We start from the raw sequence: 19,200 nt of genomic DNA, 5'->3' as shown, positions 1-19,200 counted from the left end.
GAGCATAGTCTCATTCAGTGAGAGGAACAATGCCACTGCACAAACTATTTGGTATTTTTTCCTGAATTGCTTGGTGTGGAGCCAAAACTTTATTTTCTACCCACTAATCAAACAAGGCTCAACAGGCAGGACTATTCAATTCCTTGTAGGTTTTCCTATGACACTTACCACTACACAGTCACAAAGCTTCATAAACCTTTAATTAACCTTTACAACACCCCTTTGATATGATTCAATTCAATCATTATTCAGGACCAGAGCCAGCAAATCTTTCTTTACACAAAGTGAAGTGAGGTCCTGTGGAAATAAGTAGCCTGTGAGATCATCAAATATGATTATACAGTAAAACTGTGGGAGGTTGGCAAATAGGGGTTACCTCCAAAAACCCTCTTCTTGGCATTTTTAAAATTTGCAGGTGTTTGATTTTCAGTCATTGTAAGACTTTGCAAACAGTTCCCTGTGTTAAAAAATATATGACAATATTTATCTTGAAAACCACTTTCTAAGATGTGTAATGGAAAGAACACCTCCAGCTCAGTATTTTTAGCCTTTTTTATTCGTTATGTTTAATAACCTTTATACTACTTCTGTCTCTAAAAACAAAAGCAAAGAAAACCTGCGCAGCTAACAATACTGGCAAAACCAGACTTGGCTCTGGTAAGCATGTATGCATTTCAGTTCCATGTAGCTCATAGTGCAGCTTATAGTCAGGGCTGATCGCACTTCCTGGACTCCTGCTTCCAAACCAGTTACCAAGGCTGACATAAACTCAGTTATGCTGAATATTAAAGTTCTAAACTGAGGGCCTTTGATTTTGAGGATATAAAGCATACTTTCATGCGCGGTCTGTTCATCTCTTGATTTGTCATCGTTTCAACAAATCAGTAATTCAGACCAATGAAATGATTCCTTATTTAATTGTTCTTACCCAGCCTGAGCAATCATTTCCATGTGACTGTTCAATTTCTCTAATTTCTGTTAGCAGCAAGCCTGGACTTTTGGCAATAATATGGCTTATGTAATTAAGCTTTTGCCTGCCATTTCTCTCTGAAAAAATCTGCTTGTTTGTAATTAAGAATGTAGTCTGTCTTGAGACTGCACGAACCTCGCTTAAGTGGGATTTTGTATCCTGCCTGATAAGAATCAGTTCAGGAAAAGACTCGTGTTCTTCTAGATGTACAAAGCCCTTCTGATGGTTTTCTTTACCTTATTTAAGGGTAAGTAAATGGCTTTCCTAAGTTGGGAATTATAATATTGGAAATCTTAAGATGAGTTGATAAAAAGCTTAGTTTGAAATTGAACATGAGTAAAAGCTTCTTTACTGAGGAGGGTGGCTGGGCACTGACAGAGGCTCTCCAGGGCAGTGGTCATGGCCCCAAGCTGCTGGAGTTTATTTGAACACTGCTCTCAGAAATACAGTTTAATTTGGGGTGGTCCTGTGTGGAGCCAGCACTTGACAGTCCTTGCGGATCCCTTCCAACTTGAGATATTCTATGATGCTATTATGCTTTCTTTTTCAAATAACTGTAGGAGGTTATACTTTGTGTAGCAAATTAGTTTGCATATTCTTACGTATGCTTGCTGTATTTAATGGTATTGTACTAGCAGGATGAGTCTTCTGAAATTTGGTCTTGCAATTGCTTAGCCTTATTTTAAAGATTAGTAATTCTCTACTGCCTTATTTCACAATGAGATTGGATTGTTTTTGTTTCTAACCATGTTCCCAAATGGAACTTGATATAGTAAGTGTGAGCCATAATTTTATGCTGTGGGTGGAAGGCTAAACTCAAGAGTTAAGTACAGTGTTCTTTCTGTCCTGCCAAAGTCTAGGTTGGTGAAAGGACAGAGTGAAGTAAAATTCTGTGCAGTGGATATCTGGACAATTTAATTATAGTTCTGTACTATCATATGGTGATTACCTACCTTTTAATTAATTCATTCATATTCTTATTTAAATTTTTCTAATATACAATGTAGCAGCATCAGCGGTATTAGGATCCTCATTTAGGATTGGTGTGATACAATTAGAAGAAAAGATATAAATGAAGAAAGTTTGTTCTCTGCGAATAACACAGTACATGCTGGTGTGGTTTTTATTTTTATTGAATGCTGCTGACCTAGAGCTGTTGCTGCCTTTTCTTTTTCCCTTTGTCACTCAAGGTTCAGCGTATTGCAGATGTTTGATAAACGTGGTTCATGCTTGTAGTTTTTAAATCCTAAGATGGTGTACTGGCCTTACATATGTAAGATAAGCTGAATAAAAAGAAAAGGTTTGATTGACCACAGCACATTACAAGAGTGACCAGCAGCCTAACGGATGAGAGGTGAGGAGAGTGAATTGAATAGCAGCAGCAATAATGGGACATAACAGTTTGGATTCATGATAACCAAACAAAACTGTACGTTGTGATATTCAGACTATCGGGCAAGAAGTGTGCAAGAGCTGATGGGCTTAGTTGACAGTTTTTCTCTGCTACACTCGGCTCACCTTCTACAGCTGTTTTTTTTCTTGATTGAGAACTGGAATCTATCAGGAGAAGATATTGAGACTGCTAGGGCTCCTTCCCCCTTAGCCATCAGTCCTGTGCTAAATAATGTCTCTATTACCCTGTTCTCTTGAAGGAGGAGTATGTAGATTATGTTAGGCTCAGGATGACTTTGCCTGTCTTTAGCACTCTGGGAAGAAGGTGATGTTTTACCAGGCTAACAGAAGCAAGTTTTATGCATCTTAAGTCTCTATTGCTGAGAGGACGTGTGGCTCAGAGAAAGGCAATAGAAGGTCAGGAGGCAGTTGACTGAAACAAAGATAAGGCAGTACAAAACGAAAAGCAGGATCTGCTATTTCATTTTTGGGATATCAGTGCCTCATGTATCCTTTGGTGCTGTGTATGCTCTGACTTGTCACTACATACATGTTTGTTAGCACCCAAAACTAGTGAAGCTTTGCAGCTGTAGCTGCTATAGAGGTGAAAAGTCAGAGTGAATTTTAATGCCTAATATGGAATATGACACTTGGATTAAGATGATCTGGAGTGTTGAGATGTGAGAGAGGATAGGAGACCGAGATGACTGCAGAGTTGAGGCTGATGAGACAAGGAGGTGCTTAATGCAGGAAGAAAGGGATGAAACTCAGAGCAGTTGGAGAGCATGGCCTGAGAGAGTGTTTGGAAGAGTTGGAAGGGAGGAGAGTTAAGTGAGAGGGGATGTTAAGAAGGGAAACGCTTCAAAAGCTGAGGAGATTTTGGGGACATGTGGGAATATTTGTATTGTTTGGAAAGCACTGAATTTCAGGAATTGAAAGAGTGGTGGATATGAGTTTTGGGGAAACTGTGTGAATTAGAATCACTGAAACAAAAGCCTTTGTTTGGGAAAAGGGAAAGAGGGTATTTGCAGTTTTAAAGCACTTTTTGAAAGGGAATTGGAGTTAACACAGACTATTAGTTTCAGCTTTGCATCTGCCAAGGACACCTTGGTGTGGTGACAGGCAGACACTGACCAGGACCTTCAGTCATGCACAGGGTGACTTCTTTGTGGTAAATCAAATGCTAACGTTTGGTTTTAAAATGTGATTTTTAGCACTGCAGGCCCACTTTCCTTTTGTACTTTCCCTGTTCTACAGTTGCCTCTTCTATTAAAAATGGTGAGTAACAGTTGTGAGCACTGCGTGCTGTAAGAAAGGCTTGTGCCAGCTGTGCAGAGAAATGATAGGAGATGTTTTGTCAGAGAGCTGGAAGTAATTAAAGCAAGCCTCCTTTTTTTTAAAATGTAAAAACTTTTATTTCAAATCTCTTGTTTCTAACAGGTGGGGTGGGGGCACAAAGCAAGAAAAAAATATCTTTTTCCATATAAAAAATGGAGACAGAGTTTTCAACAACAATTTCTGTGTTTATTTTTGAGATTGAAAATGGCCTTTCTGGAAAGGAAAATGTCTTACCTTGTGTACCTGTCAGACTGGAAGTGGTAATTCTGATCCATTTGAAAAGGAGGGTCTCAGCTTCCTAGCAATGCAAGTGCATGAAAAGGCTTGAGACTATGAACTTCTGAAACTGAGGAAATGTTTTAGAAGAGGGATGTCTTGACTATTAAAAAGTTTTCCCTTATAAAGAGTTACTGAGGTTTTTTTTTCTGTACTTCAGAGCCCTGTGAAGTTGTACTTATGGACAACTAGAACTAGAGGAGTGAATACATTTTTTTTTAACGCTGTCCATTATGATACATAATACTACATGCATGTGTGTGTACATATATATACATAAACATACTAATTTTTTTCTGTCTTGCATTATTAGTTTGAATAATGCAAGTGTGACATGGATACCTGTATGCAGTAGTTTGTTTTTTTTTACTATTTTCTTCTGCTTGATCCAGAGGACATTAGATCCATCAGCATCACGAGTAAAGTTCCCTGGCTAGCTGATTTGCTTTTGTTTAGGATAAGTGTATGTTTTCTTTGTTGTGTTTTTTGGCTGTTTCTTCTTTAAATTTTATTTTATTCCGGTAAAATAATCTAATATAAAATGCTTTTTCTAATAGTAGAGAACAAGACCCTTTAATGGAAAAATACAGTCTTAAAAGTTGAATGAAATTTCTTTTTAACTTAATGAAGCAATAGCTTGAGACTTATATAATTGGATCCTGTAATAAATGCTTATTAACGTTCTCATTCTAATGTCTAGGATAAGTAATTACTGTAATGTTTAAAAGCCAAAATTAATTTGTTTTGTGACAAGAGTTGTAATTGATTGTACTGCATGGTTCTTAGCACGATAGCATTGGAATTCGTTTTTTAAAATCTGACTTATAAGTTTATTACCTGTGTTGCTTATGCTACATTCAGTCTTTGTGCAAACAAGGTCAACTGCATACACTTAAGGAGATTTACATACATTGACGTGTAAGTTGAGTTAGGCACTGAGTATATCTGATCTCTCGCCAAGCTAGCAATAAAGGGGAAATCTTTTCAAAGACTGTAGCAATCTTACAGCCCTTTGCTTTATTTCAAACCCTATAATTAGTGGTTTCTGGGAACTGGATTTGCTTCTTCCCAAAGATGAGGGATATGCACAGTAATTTTGAAATCTAGCCTTTAAACATGGTCTGGCTCCTAACTTTCCTGAGTAAGAAGTGTTTTAGATGCCTGAGCATTTCACATCAAGCTGACTTAGGACTGGCATGTTTTTTTAATGCACTCTTTCCAATTTTCTCCCTCCCCTCTCCATCACTTTGTATTTTAACTTCTAGGGCATGGCAATTTTAACACTCATGTGCATCTGGAGACTCTGATGGCATATGAGATTCTTTGTAGCTCAAGATAAATTATGTTTCTGATTATCATTAACCCTTCAGAAATTCAAATTAGTATGCAAATAACAAGAAAGATTATCAAGATTTTAATTAGCAACTAACAATTTTCCAACCTAGATAAACAAGATTTATCTGTTACGTATTCTATCTGCATTTTAAAGTGTTTTTAACCCAGCTTAGGAGAATAAAAAACACACCAGTAAGTTGTGAGTGGCAAGGTAGCATGTGGAAATGAAGAATATTTTTTGGTAAATCTGATCTCTGCTGTTCTGTTTGAACAAGTAGTCAAAGAATGAAGTCAAGATAAATCAGGTGCTAGTGAATGCTTGTAGACTACAGAGCCAATCACCTAATTCATCACCTCCGCTGTCCTGCAGTTCTCTACAGCTGTAAAATAGATAATTAGTATTAGAACAATCAGCAGAATGTGTGCTTTGCATACTGCTACTTACCATTCACTACAACACTTGTAAAAAAAACTACAAGCTTTGGAACAAGCAGACATTATAGATTTTGTGCCACAGTAAGAGATGAGATCACAAAGGTGTAGCTGGCTGAAGTCCTGGGTCAGTGTGATCCAATTGATGGAAGCAAAGTGGGTTGCTACCTGAATTGCCAGCTGCTTTTTTCTGGACGTGAGAGGTACTTCCTGAAGCAGCAACTGCTGCCAGTGGCATCATGTACTGCCATTTTCTATTTTGATCCTGAGAGCTAGGTGCTGCTAGGAAATAAAGTGAGACTTGCTGTGAATTGCCTGAATTTACCCCGCTTCTTTCATCCTCAAACCTTTGCTTTTCTTCACTGTATGGTACAACAGTAAGGTGAGTTTATCCTGGGGTAGGAGAAAAATAATGCTTTCTGCAAGCAACTTCCTTGTCATCTAGCTCTGAATTTCCTGCGTGTTTCATATGTGTTAGCTCTATCTTTTTATTGTATCTGAGAGTATTCAAAAGCACACACTTCATCTTGCTTAGATGAGAATTTTTGTTGTTGTTGTTATTGTGTAAAATATATTGTAACTACATTTAAAAATGTTGGTGATAAGTGGAGCAAGTCTGCAACTGAGTATCAGGAAAAGGAATAGTGTTATTTTTTTCCTTCAGGCACATCGCCACCTAGCAGCTGCTAACTAAAATCTCTTTCAGTTGAAAGGAAAAGGTAGAACCTGTATCTGAAGTACTCTCACTTTACTCCTCCAACCTCTTTCATTTCATAAGTTGACATATCAACTAGGTGATAGATCATAAAAGCCTTCCCGACCTCAGGAGCTGTAATATCTATTGCTGTCCATGCAGAAATGGGAGTCAAATGGGGGTAATACTGCGTGGTCTTCCTCATCAGTTAGTTACTCTTCTATTAAAACTATATTTTTTTCTCTTAGTCGCAAAATTGGTCACTGTCAGAATGGTGTTCTGTGCTGATGATCATCGAGAATGAAATCTGAGTCATGTGCCCAAGTGAGCAGATTGCAGATCTTTCCTCTACAGTGTTGATTCTCAGCAAGTGCTGTACGTTTTTCCATTGAAAGATGGTGTGTGGCATGGAGTGTGAACCAAAGCTGATTGTGTGGGCTCTTCAGTGCTACTGCCTAAGACAGTAGCAAGAATGAGAGAAGGGAGTGAGGAGGCAGGAAGGAGGGGAATACCATGGAAGAGAGGTAGAGGACTGGTCAGGCTTGAGGACCTGAGAGAGAAGGCAGATGAGAATGCTCCATGCTCTTCTTGAAACCGTTCGTTCTGAAGCAGCTCTATATTTTTAAATGCTGTAAAAATCATGTAAACTCTTACTGTCAAATCTAATATTATGGATGTGATATATGCAGGAATTGCCATTTTTTCCTACATTCAGGTAATCAATACACAAGTACAGATTAACTTTTTAAGAAGATTCCTGTTATTGCTTAAATAAATGAAATTTATGTATTTTTATAGTAGAAGAATTCCAGTAAGTGACTCAGTAAAGTATGTGCACTGTATGTTGTTGAAAGGACATGTTTGACAAAATTTTTTTAAATCTGAAAAATGCTCTCTTCTGTTCGTCAGCCAAGGTTATGTCAGTCACCCTGGTTATGTCAGTCACCCTGGTTATGTCAGTACTGGTGTTCTTGTTGGCTCAAGCATTTGCTTTCACAGTGTATCTCCTGATTGTCCTTCTCTCGTCTGCGTTGGAGCTGTCTTGGTCATAAGCTAGATTCTGTTCAGATGAGAAGCTGAGGGAGGCTCATCACCAAGAGTGCTCCTTATGTGCTGCAGCTGCTAAGGGGTATTGGTCCATTTAACCAAACATAAGCTAGTCCAGAGAAGGTATATGGAGTTTAGATGCCAAGTCCGCTGTGCCAGCTGCTTCTGTAGATGTACCACTGTATTCTGCAAGAGGGAAAGCTTTGTTTTATTGTAGAAAAGGCAATCTTGTCTAAATCCACCTTAATGCAGACACTAGCTGTTAAAGTATGCATTTGGTCCCCTGGTTTTGCTAACTGTGATTTACCTACTTAATAGAACCACTTTGGTTTGCTTTCCTTGCCTCAGAATTCTTCCGTGGAAAGGCATTCCTACATGAAAACTGTCTTTGCTTTCTCTATTGAAAGTGAATTTGAAGATCACAAAGAGGTTGAACTATCTCATCTGTTTATGTGGGCTAATTTGATGTACTTAGACGAGAAGTCTGGAGTGATTCAGAAAGATGTTATGTGGATTTTCAGTTACCTCTAGGGGATGCTGTTGTGTTAAAAGTTCCCTTGTACTAAACATAGCTTTGGGTATTTATCTGCATTATGGAATAAAAGAGCATGCAATACTCTATATTAATGAAGATTAATATAGATTAATAAGAGAAGTGCTTTAGATAATGTCAGATAGAGATAGTATGACATGTAACTGTGGTAGCAAGTATCAATGTACAGAAAAAGAAGTAAGAACTATCCTGGGGTGGTGTTAATAACTATGTATGTCACATCTAACCTGCTGAAGCATTGATTGATTTCAGCTCAGTGAAAGGTATCTCCAACTGGTGAAGTGTGTGATGAATGGCAGTTTGAATAGAGTAGCTGACAATTCTGTGCTCTTGAGAATGGACTCAGTGCTTTACAGGAAACCTGTTGGTAGTGAAGGCTAACGCCTGCTGAACTTTTGGTTTTGCAATGCTTGAGATACGTTTATGTTTATATTTTTTTCTTCCCTATTCTTTCACCAGGTATTCTTTTATTTTCAATATTTTGTTTGAGAAATTCATAAAACTTCCAGTGTTTGGTACCAGTTCACTGTTAGTTAACATGAAGCGTCTTAAGTTCTTTCTATGAAAATTGACAAGTGTTAATCGTAGCATTTACTGAAGCAGTTTATACAGAATGATCATTATTGTCTAAAAACTTGCAGACCGGTGGTACTGACATAATCAGTAAGAATTCCTTATTAGTTTATGGATAATGATACAGAGCAGTTAGTGATTTATAGGCAATATACAATACTACTTTTCCAAACGATTTGAAGAAAAAGTTACATCTGAATATAGAGGGGAATTTACACTGGACTTTGAACTACGTTGTCCTTGTATAGCTAAAACAATATGTGCAGACCACTGCCCTAAAGTTTGGAATATTACTTTCCTTCTTCATCATCTCCAGTTCCTGTAAAACTTTTAAGTATTTTAAACTGGAAAAATCAATCTTCTTATCTTTTCTAAGGATCCATAAAATGTTGCTAATGATGCAAATTCAGCGATGAGGTCAATATTAAAAACTGTACATAGCACTAATATTTTCCACAAAAGTTTTGGAATGCTTAGATAAGGAACTTGCATTTCATGCTGAAGAAACTTGTTTCTTTTTGCTAACATTGTAGGTATAGATTTTTGTCTCAGTGTGTAATTTCAAACACTAACACTTCTCTCCATGCCCTTATTAATTGACAGTCTGTACCACTGATGTGCAACAGCTTGGAATTTTGTACGTGTACAACATGATCTGCTACTTAAAACTTCTGACCCCATACTTGAAAATGATAATGTTCTTCATTAAAATCATTTCTCTTACTAGAAAGCACTGTGTATTACTTTGGTCTGCACATGCGTGATGGCAACTTAAACAGTATCAAGTCCTGTGAGGCAAAAAAAAAACCCAACAGCAACCCTTCTATTAAATGCTATCTGAGAAATGTATTGTTACTTCAGCATTGAGCTTTTCCACTGTATTAGTCTTAAAGATTAACAATGCTTCTAGTAAGGAGAGTGCCTTTTTTTTGCATATAAATAATTAGTAAAAACTTCCAGACCTTCATCTTCTCAGTAATGCAGATTTTCTTTTTGAAGGACATCCTCCTTCAAATGAAGAATGTAGGTAGATAGCTCCCAGGACTGTTTCTCATGTTTGAAGGAACGAGAAACCTCATTTGAGTTCTGGAGAATCTTCCTTGGAGATACATTTCTTACTCCTATTAGTAGTAACTTCACTTGAATTGCCAAGTCTCCCTGAAATAGCCATAGTGTTCAAGTAGTACGTTTCAAAATGCTGTGCTAAAGTGCTTCTGTAAAGCACTAACGAAGCAGAGGAATTCCTAAAGTTTGTTATTGATTCTCACTGACTGTGTGCTCTCTTGTATACCATTAAAATTCTCCTTCCCAGGAAGACAGGGAAGAATTACCGTCCAATTCAAAGAGGAGAGAGAGACAGAAGCAAGATTAGGGCTCCATTAGCCTTTTTGTTTGTCTTAGATTGGAATTTATTTCTTTATTTCTGTCAAATCAGCCTTCAGGTGTTGATTAGCCACAGGAAGTGCAAGCTGATGCCTGCTAGGTTAGCACATGCTTGCCTCCATGCAGATGTTCTGCCCTCCCTGAATGAGTCACGCACATTTGTGCAAGCAGCGCCAGCCTTTGTGGTCAAGGTTAGAACTGCAGAAGGGCTGACCGCATCCTGGGATGGGACCGAATCAAACGCAGTGACGTCCTGATTGAATGGCAGCAGTCTGTAAGCACACAGTACCCGTGCACACAGGTATGTCACGTTTCCCTAACCAGCTGCCTGTGTCAGACCACAGCTGCCGTTCTGCTCCGCCACTCTTACATAGCATTCTTTTTCACTGCAACGGTACAGGGCAATGTCTGAGGCCACACTGGGAAATAAGAGAGCTAACGAATGTGAGGAGATGGCCGTGCCGTGCAGTGGTGGTGCAGCAGTCAGGCTGCTGCCCACATGGAGGCCTCCCGGCAGGCGTGCCGCCCTGGCTTCTCGCTCGCGGTGGCAGCGCTGCTTCCTGTCAGGGCGGCTCTGACATGGCCCCTGCTGCACAGGCCCCTTCTGTGCATGCTCTCCACCTCCTCCTTCTCTTTCTTTCAAACACTCAGTGCATTTAGAGCCTGATCTTGTACAGAAAATATCCCTGACATTTGAAGAGCTCCAGGGATTCACTGAGCATGCTCAGTCCTCCCCGCCTGATAGAGAGAGGAAGCTGGTTTACATACGAGTCATACCAAGCATAGCCTGCATGTCAGTGCAGTTAACTTGCAGCGGGCTGTGAGGAGAACTAGTGTGTCTTTGTCCTAGGAAATTTCCCTTGTTTCTGTTTGCTTTTTTTTTTTTTTTTTTTTTTTTTAATTTGAAAAAAGACTTGAAAAGTTTTCAGACAGTTTTCTTTGTACCGAAGGACGCAATATACTTTTAGTTTGCAAAGTTTGGAAGGGAGTCTGTGTGTTTTAATCCCTCCAACTTTCCTTTAATATACTTTGTTTTGATTAGCGAAGGCTGGGCCTTGTGCTAGTGAAGTTTCGGGGGCCGGGAGCGTCCTCAACACCATTTGCCTGGCTTCCTTCCCCCTGAATCTGGGTGAAAGCAAACAAGCTGGTCTTTTTTGCTAGCCCGATAAATGCTATTTATGAAGATGGACCTGTTGAACTACCAATACTTGGACAAGATGAACAACAATATTGGCATTCTGTGCTACGAAGGTAATGCTTTCATTTCACAAAGCTCTTTTGTCGGGTGTGTTTTATGTTGTTTGTAAGCATGGATTTTCCTCCTGAAAGGAGATTTCTACAGCTGGCTTTAAGATACCTCGCAGTACGGCTTTGTTTAAGGGAAGGACATTTTTATTTTTTTTTCTTTTCACATAATTTTCTTTTTCCTGTATTTTTTTTTCTTGAAGATAACATTAATTGGATTTGTTTAAAGGACTGTGTTGCTTCTGTGACTGCTGTGCAGTGTGTTTGTTGGTAATGTTGGTAAAGGAAATTGTTTGTAAAAAGGGTGTAGGTATTAATTTACATTTCTGCTTGCAATCCTACCTAGCAGTTAGGCACTGCCACTTTTAGGGGGAGATGCTTTTATACAGTGTAGCTCAAAATAATTTTTACATCGACTCGGCAGTTGGGTCGCGAACAATGAAGAGTTTGAGCGCACAGCCATGGGGCTCACAGAGGCGCCGTGCTGCAGAGCACAGAGTAGCCCATTGTTTGACTTCTCATTTCCTGCACAGCTCAGAGAAAGCCCTGGCTGCGAGATGCCTCCCCCTCCTCCATGGCGCACACCCCTCCTTTCTCAAGAACCACCCCACGCTCCCGTCCCCTGTGGAAAGAATTACACAACTAGTTGGAAAATGTAATTTTTTCTCTCTGCTGGACTCTGAATTTTACCTATGCTGTTTCCAGCTAATGTAGGTTGGCATTTGCTCTTCATTTTGTAAGCATTAATAGTTCTGTTTTGAAGTTGCCTGAGGTAATAGAGTAAAATAAGTTTCTTAATCTTAGTGGAGTTTTATCTACGTGCAGTTTGAAGAAGTGGTTATGGCTTGGCTTTGACTGGAAAGAAAGGCACCACAGAGCTAATTCGGCTTGGCAATAGAACTGTTTTTGCTGTAGCCACACACAAGCCTTGCAGAAATCTTTCTTCTGATTCAGCAGGAACATTTTCCATGTTCATTTGGAAAATAAACTTGCTGTAGTTGTTAGGGAAGAAACAATAAGGAATACACGTAGGAATAGAAAATAGGAATAGACCTATTCATATGTTCAAAAAAAGGACTAGGCCAGAAGTCAGAGGGCTGAGCTTCTCTTTGGAAAATAACATCTTTTCTACCATTAAATCAGAATGGACACATTTCTTTCCTTTGGGAAATGGAGGAGTTCCCTATAGAACTGTTAATATTTGATTCTTTTGTTGTTGTTGTTCTTTCATTTTCTTTCCTGCTCAAATATGGAAATACTTGAATAAAGCTGTTTTAAAGAAGATTAAGCATTCATATCAGTACTGAGTAATCCAGAACTGAGATAGTGCAAGAATAGTTGAACTTTCAAGTTCTTTCCTACCTGTGTTTTCTTCATTATAGAGGACTAATTAAGAGAAGACAACTTGAAAGCTCCTTTGACTTTTCACTGTTCTCTGTAGTCAGCAGTGCTTTCTTTGGAGGCCACTGACACTTCTGATGAAGACCATGAAGTTTGCTTAAAATTCTACTTAAGTACTTACTACACGTTCCTGAATGTTTTGCTGTCTAAAGCAGAAAAACTGTAGTTCTGGCTCACTAGTTCAATTCATTAGAATTATGCCTAATTTTAATGGGTGATTCTTTCCAGATCCCTTTTTCCACCCTTTTCTCCATTAATTGTTATTTGAATAGATCTTAGGTTTAGAAGTTAAAAGCTTCTCAGAGTACTCTACTGTAACAGTCTTTGTTTAGCTTAAACATCTGTTGCTATTTTCCTTATTATGGAAGTTAACATTTTTAACACTAAAGTAAACACACAAAAAATGAGAAGAAAAAAAAAAAGCAAAAATTCAGTGGTGTTTATAGTGAGGTGTTTATATCCCAGTGGTTTAAAAAGTATAAACAGTCATTGACAACATCTGCACTGAACTGTAAGGGTGTTTTAGAGATGCCTACAGATCTTCTTCTGCCATAGTATTTATTTTGTAAGAGTTGTATCAGCTGTGATGGATCATGTCTTTTGAAGGACACTGCTGTAGTAGTAAATATATTGAGAGTAAAATGCCCTTTCAGACTCAATTAGGATTTACTGAAGGTCGTACCTGAACTACTTATTAGTAGATGTCTTCCTAAAAAGTACTTTTGCTGATGTAGACACATATTTTTGTGAAAATAGGTTTGAAATTTCAGTAGAAAGAATTATATGTCTTATCTGGGTTCATATTACATATATATAAACCTATATCCTACAGGAAAGAAGTGAGATGACTTCCTTATTCCTGTAGATTCTCTCCTGAAGTTCTTGCTGTTCTTTATTGGGAGAATTTCTTTGCTGGTGAAATGTACCATTGTTGTTTTATAATGTTTAGTCTATTTTAAACTTCCACCTCCAATCACAAGCCACTGGAACTATGTGCCATTGATTTGTAGCTGTAGCTCATATGTAAGAGATGCTCTGATGTTTAAGAAATGGGAAAAGTTCTTCCATTCTGTGCCCTTGACAGTTCTTTAGTTCAACATGGAATAGAAGTGCATAGTTTGCATAGCATGGGGAGTCGTCCTTGGTTTTGCCCAGCAAGAATTATAGATAGCAATATGTAGTCTGCAAGTTTTAGGCTACTGAGTTAATGTCAGCATTTGGTTAGTCGTCTTTGACTGGTAGGTTCAAGCAACCTCAGATTTGTCTTAATTTCATTCCATTCGTAAGAAACAGTGTCACAATCACACTGCAATGAGTATGAAACCATTTATTCACAGAGTACCATTCATTTCGTAAAACGTATTTCTCATTGTGCCTTACTCAGTGGAGGTTTACAGGAAGAAGGCATAATGATGACTAATACAGATGGGATCTTCTTTATGGACAGAACATTGGCTTTTTGTGAGCTGGGGGGAAAATGGCAGATCTAGAAATTCTAGAAGGGGTTGCCGTTTCTCTAGGAGCACTTTGTACTCCTAGCTGGAGTTGACAGTTTTTTGAAACACAAGATATATTTTTAAGTTTATTTTTAATGTATGGTCAAACACTGGCACATGTTGTCCAGAGAGTTTGTGCAGTCTTTCTGTGAAGATAATTCGCGGCCCTCAGCAACCCGTCCTAGTTGACCCTGGTTTTGTGCAGGAGGTTTGGACTTGATGATCTCCAGACATGACTTCCAGCCTGAGCTTTCTTTGATTCTGTAATATGATGGAAGACTTTGCACATGTGTGTAATTAAGACAATTCCAGCCAGCATAAAAATTATAACCAAGGATGAGGTGAGAGTTTTTGAATAGGAGGTCATAACTTAGAACCACAGAGTATGTCATTTCCTTTCCTCCGGGTGGTTAGTTCCATGCTGCTAACTTGTGTCCTTTTGAGCATTCTCTCAATATTATTATGAATTTTAAGCTTCTCATGATGCTTTGTGATAAAATCTTATTTCTAAGTGATGCTTTTGGAGGAAAACCTCAATTTTAATGACATGACCTTTTTAACAAGTTGCATTAAAAAAAAAAAAAAAGTGAACTTTTGAGTTTTTACCAGTGAAAGCTAAAATTCCAAATGAGACTGTTTAGTTTTCAGTGATTGAAAAGTGATAATACTATTAGCATTTCAAACAACTTACTGTAATTGTGCAGTAGAAAGGAAGAAATAATTATAGAGGCTTGTTGACTCAGCATCTCAATACTGATTTTTAGTGGGAATACATCTGCCATCCTCCAAAACATTTGCTGCCAGTTGCCAGCAATGGCCAGCTTAATGAGTAGTGCTTTCAGATCACTGTTTTCCTCCTAATGAGCTTAGAGACATCAGAAAACTCTTGGGAGACTGTTGTCCTCGCTGAGGTGAAGAGGCCATGAAACAGAGCCATTCTGTACCACTCTGGCATTCCCAGTGCTTCATATCGAATAACAAGCACTTGATCTGGGCATGTATTCAGAGGTAGAACATCTGTATCTTGTTTTGCAATGGAAACTCACTTAACTTTAGCTTAATATTCTTTCTCTGAAAGCCTTGTGTGTGAGGTAATGGCAAGAGGGCTTTGGGTTAAACAAAAACAAATCACAGGTGATTGTGCTCTTTGACTAATCCAGGGGCACTGCAGCCAGTTCTGGCTCCCTGTTTCAAATAGACTATGTATGAGAAGGTGCAGTCTCCAAGTAAAAGATTTGTTTCGTTTTGTTTATCTAAGGGACTGTACAGATGGTTGTATGTTGGAAGGCAGATTTCTGTCTTCCTTCCTCTCTCGCATTTTCAAATGCTTTGTGTTATTACTGCATTCTCAAGGCTTGAACGGCTGTGCTGGGAAAGGTATAAAGAAATGCAATAAGATGCTAAGAAATCCCCCAGGCATGTTATGAGACTTGGAGCACTTGAAATAGTTATACAGGGTTCTCTGGACAGTCCAGAAGACTGGAGTTTTTTAATGAAGAAAATTGGATCCAGATTTATTAAAAGAAAAAAAACAAAACAAAACAAAAAAAACCCCAAACCCACCCCTTTCTGGTTTCAGGACAGCTTACATTAGTTAGTGGCATATTACATAATTATTTCTCTGACTTCCTGTAACAGTGAAGCATTCGTTGGCTACAATATTGAATTTGCACAGCTATGTATTGTCTTAGGGCACTGCAAGCCATTTTGGATATATGTACATCTTCCCAGAAGGGCCAGTGTAGATGTTTGATGCCTAGAGTGGAGCCTGAAATGGTTTCTGCTAGCTTAATTTGCTTCTTAATGAAATATAACCTGCTTTCTTAAGTTCTAAAGAATAGTTTCCATCAGTTTTCTTTGCTGACCTTGCATTTTACCCTGGTATTGTAACATCAGTTTCTGCTATTAACTCCAAAGTTTGGTTTAGTTTCTAAATATATAAAATTACTTTAACACTATCCTTCTGTTAAGAATTAGTGAAACAATAAATGGACTAGAAATCTCTCTCATAATGGTTTGGTTTTGTTTTATGTTTTTTTTTGTTTTGTTTTGGTAATCAAGTGTTAAATTTCTGTTCAAAGTCATGTAAATTAAGATGCACCTACCAACTGTCCCTGGTTTAGGGAACATCCTGTGAGGTTGGTGGTTTTGGTTGGTTTTTGTTGTTGTTGTTTTTGTTTTTTCAGTGTCTTTTATCTTTAGGAAAAACCAAAAAGCTCTGACTTAACAGTTGGGCTTTTCTTACTCATTTCCTCCTAACATGAAGCTGGTAATATCCTATTCAGTACTGACATATAAATTCAGTTTATTTTCCTCGTTCAGCAAAGGCAAGATAGATGTAGGTTGTATTTAAGCCTTTTTTTTTCCCTGGGATTCTATTGTTTTCCTCATCCTTGATGCTAGTTCAGCGTGTATACTGATAATCCAAACAAGGAAATCAGGAAACCAGATAATAGCCTTATCCCCTTATCCCACAACTTTCAAGCAGCTAGGATAGGCAGCTCATACCTTTTTTTTTTTTCTTTCTGAGATAAAAGGTAGTGAAATTTGTAGCTGTAAGTTGAATTCTCTGTTAATGAGCAATTTGCTTAAAGGCTGTAACTTGTTATTCACAAGTCAAATTTGTTACAGTGCCAGGTCTCTTTGGATATAAATCCAGGCATTTCAGGAGACACTGAAAAAGCTTAAATTGCTCCAGAGTTTGAACAACGCACTGTATTGTATGGAGAACTGTTAGAGAAAAACTAAAAGCTTAAACAACAGTCTTCATTGTGTGGCATCTAAAATTATGAATGAAAAAAGTTCATCCATATGTATTGGTTTTGCCTTTTTTTAAATCTCTGATTTGCATGAAAATAGTTGTCTATTAATTTCTTCTTAGAATTAATACAGATGGGCTTTTATATTTGATTTTGGCTGAATAGACTACAGAGTTTTAGCATGCTGCATGCAGACAGGGTGCCAAGCTATTTAGCCAAGTTGTTTACACTAACAGTAATCCAGCAGGACAGAGCCTGTAATTCTTCACTGATAATAGCACAAGGTAATGATGAATACAAGTTTATGGAGGAGTGTTTACAAAAATTGTATTATACTTTTCTAGTGTTAAAGAATCATGAGTGCAGTTGTTTTTAGTATTTGTTGAAAGCCAGCCTATTTTTTCATCGTCATGCAGTCTGTATCATCTGCCTCAAAATTACTTTGCAGTTCTGCATGGGATGATTGCTGGACACACAAAGAGTCATTGTTTCCTTTCCCTTTCAGTAAAAGCCATGCACTTTGAAAGATAATTGACTGTGTGATAAAGTGCTGCTAGATGTTGTATAAGCACTACGCCAAGATGGTGCGTGCAGTCACACATACACACCACAAGTGCCATGATGTGGTTTTTATTTCCTGCAGGCAGTTTTCGCTTGGTGCTCCATCTAACAATTTTTTAAAGAAAGAGCCAATGTTCTCATGCCTGTTGCTGCAAATTGGTGTAATGGTGTGTGTAGCTTGGTGTGGTGGCATGTATTTTGTCATAGAATCATTAAAGTTGGAAAAGACCAGTAAGATCACCTAGCTCAACCAGCAACCTATCACCACTATGGCCACCAAACCACATCCATCTACCCTTTTCCTTCCAGGAACAGTGACTCCACCACTTCCCTGGGCAGCCTGTTCCAATGCCTTTCAACTCTTTCGGAGAAGAAATTTTTCCTAATACTCAACCTGAACCCCCCTGGCCTTGGTGTGAAGGAAAGAGGCCATAGATCAACTAGCATTAAGTGCAATCTTGAACAGGCAATTAAGGTCTTAATTAGGGTTATCTCTGTCAACTTGTCAAGTTCATGTTACAGATGGATGGGATTAGATAAATTTTATTTTTAACATTGGCAATAGTTTGTCACTGATTCTAAGATGAGACAAGCTTGAAGCATTCTGTTTGTTAGAAAAGACCCCCCTACAGAATTTTCTGTTGCAGCCTGGGTGAAGTCAAAGCAATTATGTTCCTGAGGCCACAACAGTACAGATTCTAGATAAAGAAAAGTTGTCCAGAAACTTTAATGAGTTGATGAGTCTTCATTGGAGATATTGAGATGTCTCATTTTAATAGGAGTTTAGCTCCTGAAAATCTTGTGGTAAAGAGTAATATGAGCAGGCAAGGGGGAAAAGTGGGAAATAAATTTTAGAATATTTGCTCTACCTCAATTTTATGGCACTATTTGGCATTGGATTTTTTAAATTAATTCCAGTTTATTTTTATCTGGCTTTTAACTTTGTCATTGCTAGTATTAAAAAAGAACCTGTTAAACATATTTCATGATGAAGTGCAGCTGTTCCCTCCAGAAATTTTATGTGACACTGCCTAATTTGTATCTGAAGAACAAGAACATCCACAGTGTAGTAGGCAGTGATTGTGGTAGATAATATTCAGGATAAAGTTGATACAGCTCTTGTGGTAGAGAAGGCGAAAAGTTACTCTTTCGCAATAAACAAGTAATGGCTTAGTTCCTTCGTAGAAAAGGTGATGCTTTTTCAAGATGCTTATTGTTACAAGAGCCTATCTTTGATTATTTTAAAACGTTCTTTTTCACTCCTCATCACTATGGAATATTCCTTGTCAACTGTGAGAATCGAGCACTGTAGTGTGTAACTTTCCTCCTATTCTTCCAAACATTGCTAGCGTGTTCCAGGAAATATTGCTGCTCTCCCAGGAAAAGTTTGGAACTAGTTGTGTTTGAAAAACAGTAGTTCTTCCTGGAAACCCATTTGACAAGGCAGGCATGGAAACCACTGACCATTGTACTTCCCAGGTTTATGAGGCTTAACATTTATTCTTCAGCATGCAAAAATAGACTTTTTGGTCTTTAAACGTGAACTGTTCTTAGAAATAAGCGAAGCTGAGTGGATCAGTGTTTTTGCCCACCAGCACAGAAATGGCATCGCAGTAGTGGAATACGAGGCCATATTGAAATTTTGTTTCATTTAACTAGAAATCACAGAACCACAGATTGGTGTTGGGCTTCGTAGTTACCATCTGCTAAGTGCCCAGCCCAGCAATCCTTTGCGTGATAACAGT

General features: G+C 38.2%; 1 protein-coding gene across 7 annotated transcripts in view; it reads left to right on the top strand.

Moving 5' to 3' along the window:
- VGLL4 (vestigial like family member 4) overlaps nt 1–19,200 on the top strand; it is an 81,661-nt gene that overhangs the window by 26,029 nt on the left and 36,432 nt on the right. The window contains exon 1 of one of the 7 annotated variants that reach the window (XM_048957876.1): nt 10,275–10,294. The exons of 5 other annotated variants lie outside the window; for them this stretch is intronic. Coding sequence is in view for 1 of the 2 variants with exons in the window: in XM_048957870.1 (XP_048813827.1) it covers nt 11,163–11,244 (82 nt within the window). In the remaining variant the exon portion in view is untranslated. Of the gene's footprint in view, nt 1–10,274; nt 10,295–10,742; nt 11,245–19,200 lie in introns of those variants that run through there. One more of the 7 variants, XM_048957870.1, reaches the window with a different exon arrangement.

This window comes from Lagopus muta, chromosome 11, assembly GCF_023343835.1.
Source record: "Lagopus muta isolate bLagMut1 chromosome 11, bLagMut1 primary, whole genome shotgun sequence".
NCBI lineage: Eukaryota > Metazoa > Chordata > Aves > Galliformes > Phasianidae > Lagopus > Lagopus muta.
Note: the sequence above shows the minus strand (reverse complement) of the source record. Positions and strands in the feature narration are given on the sequence as shown.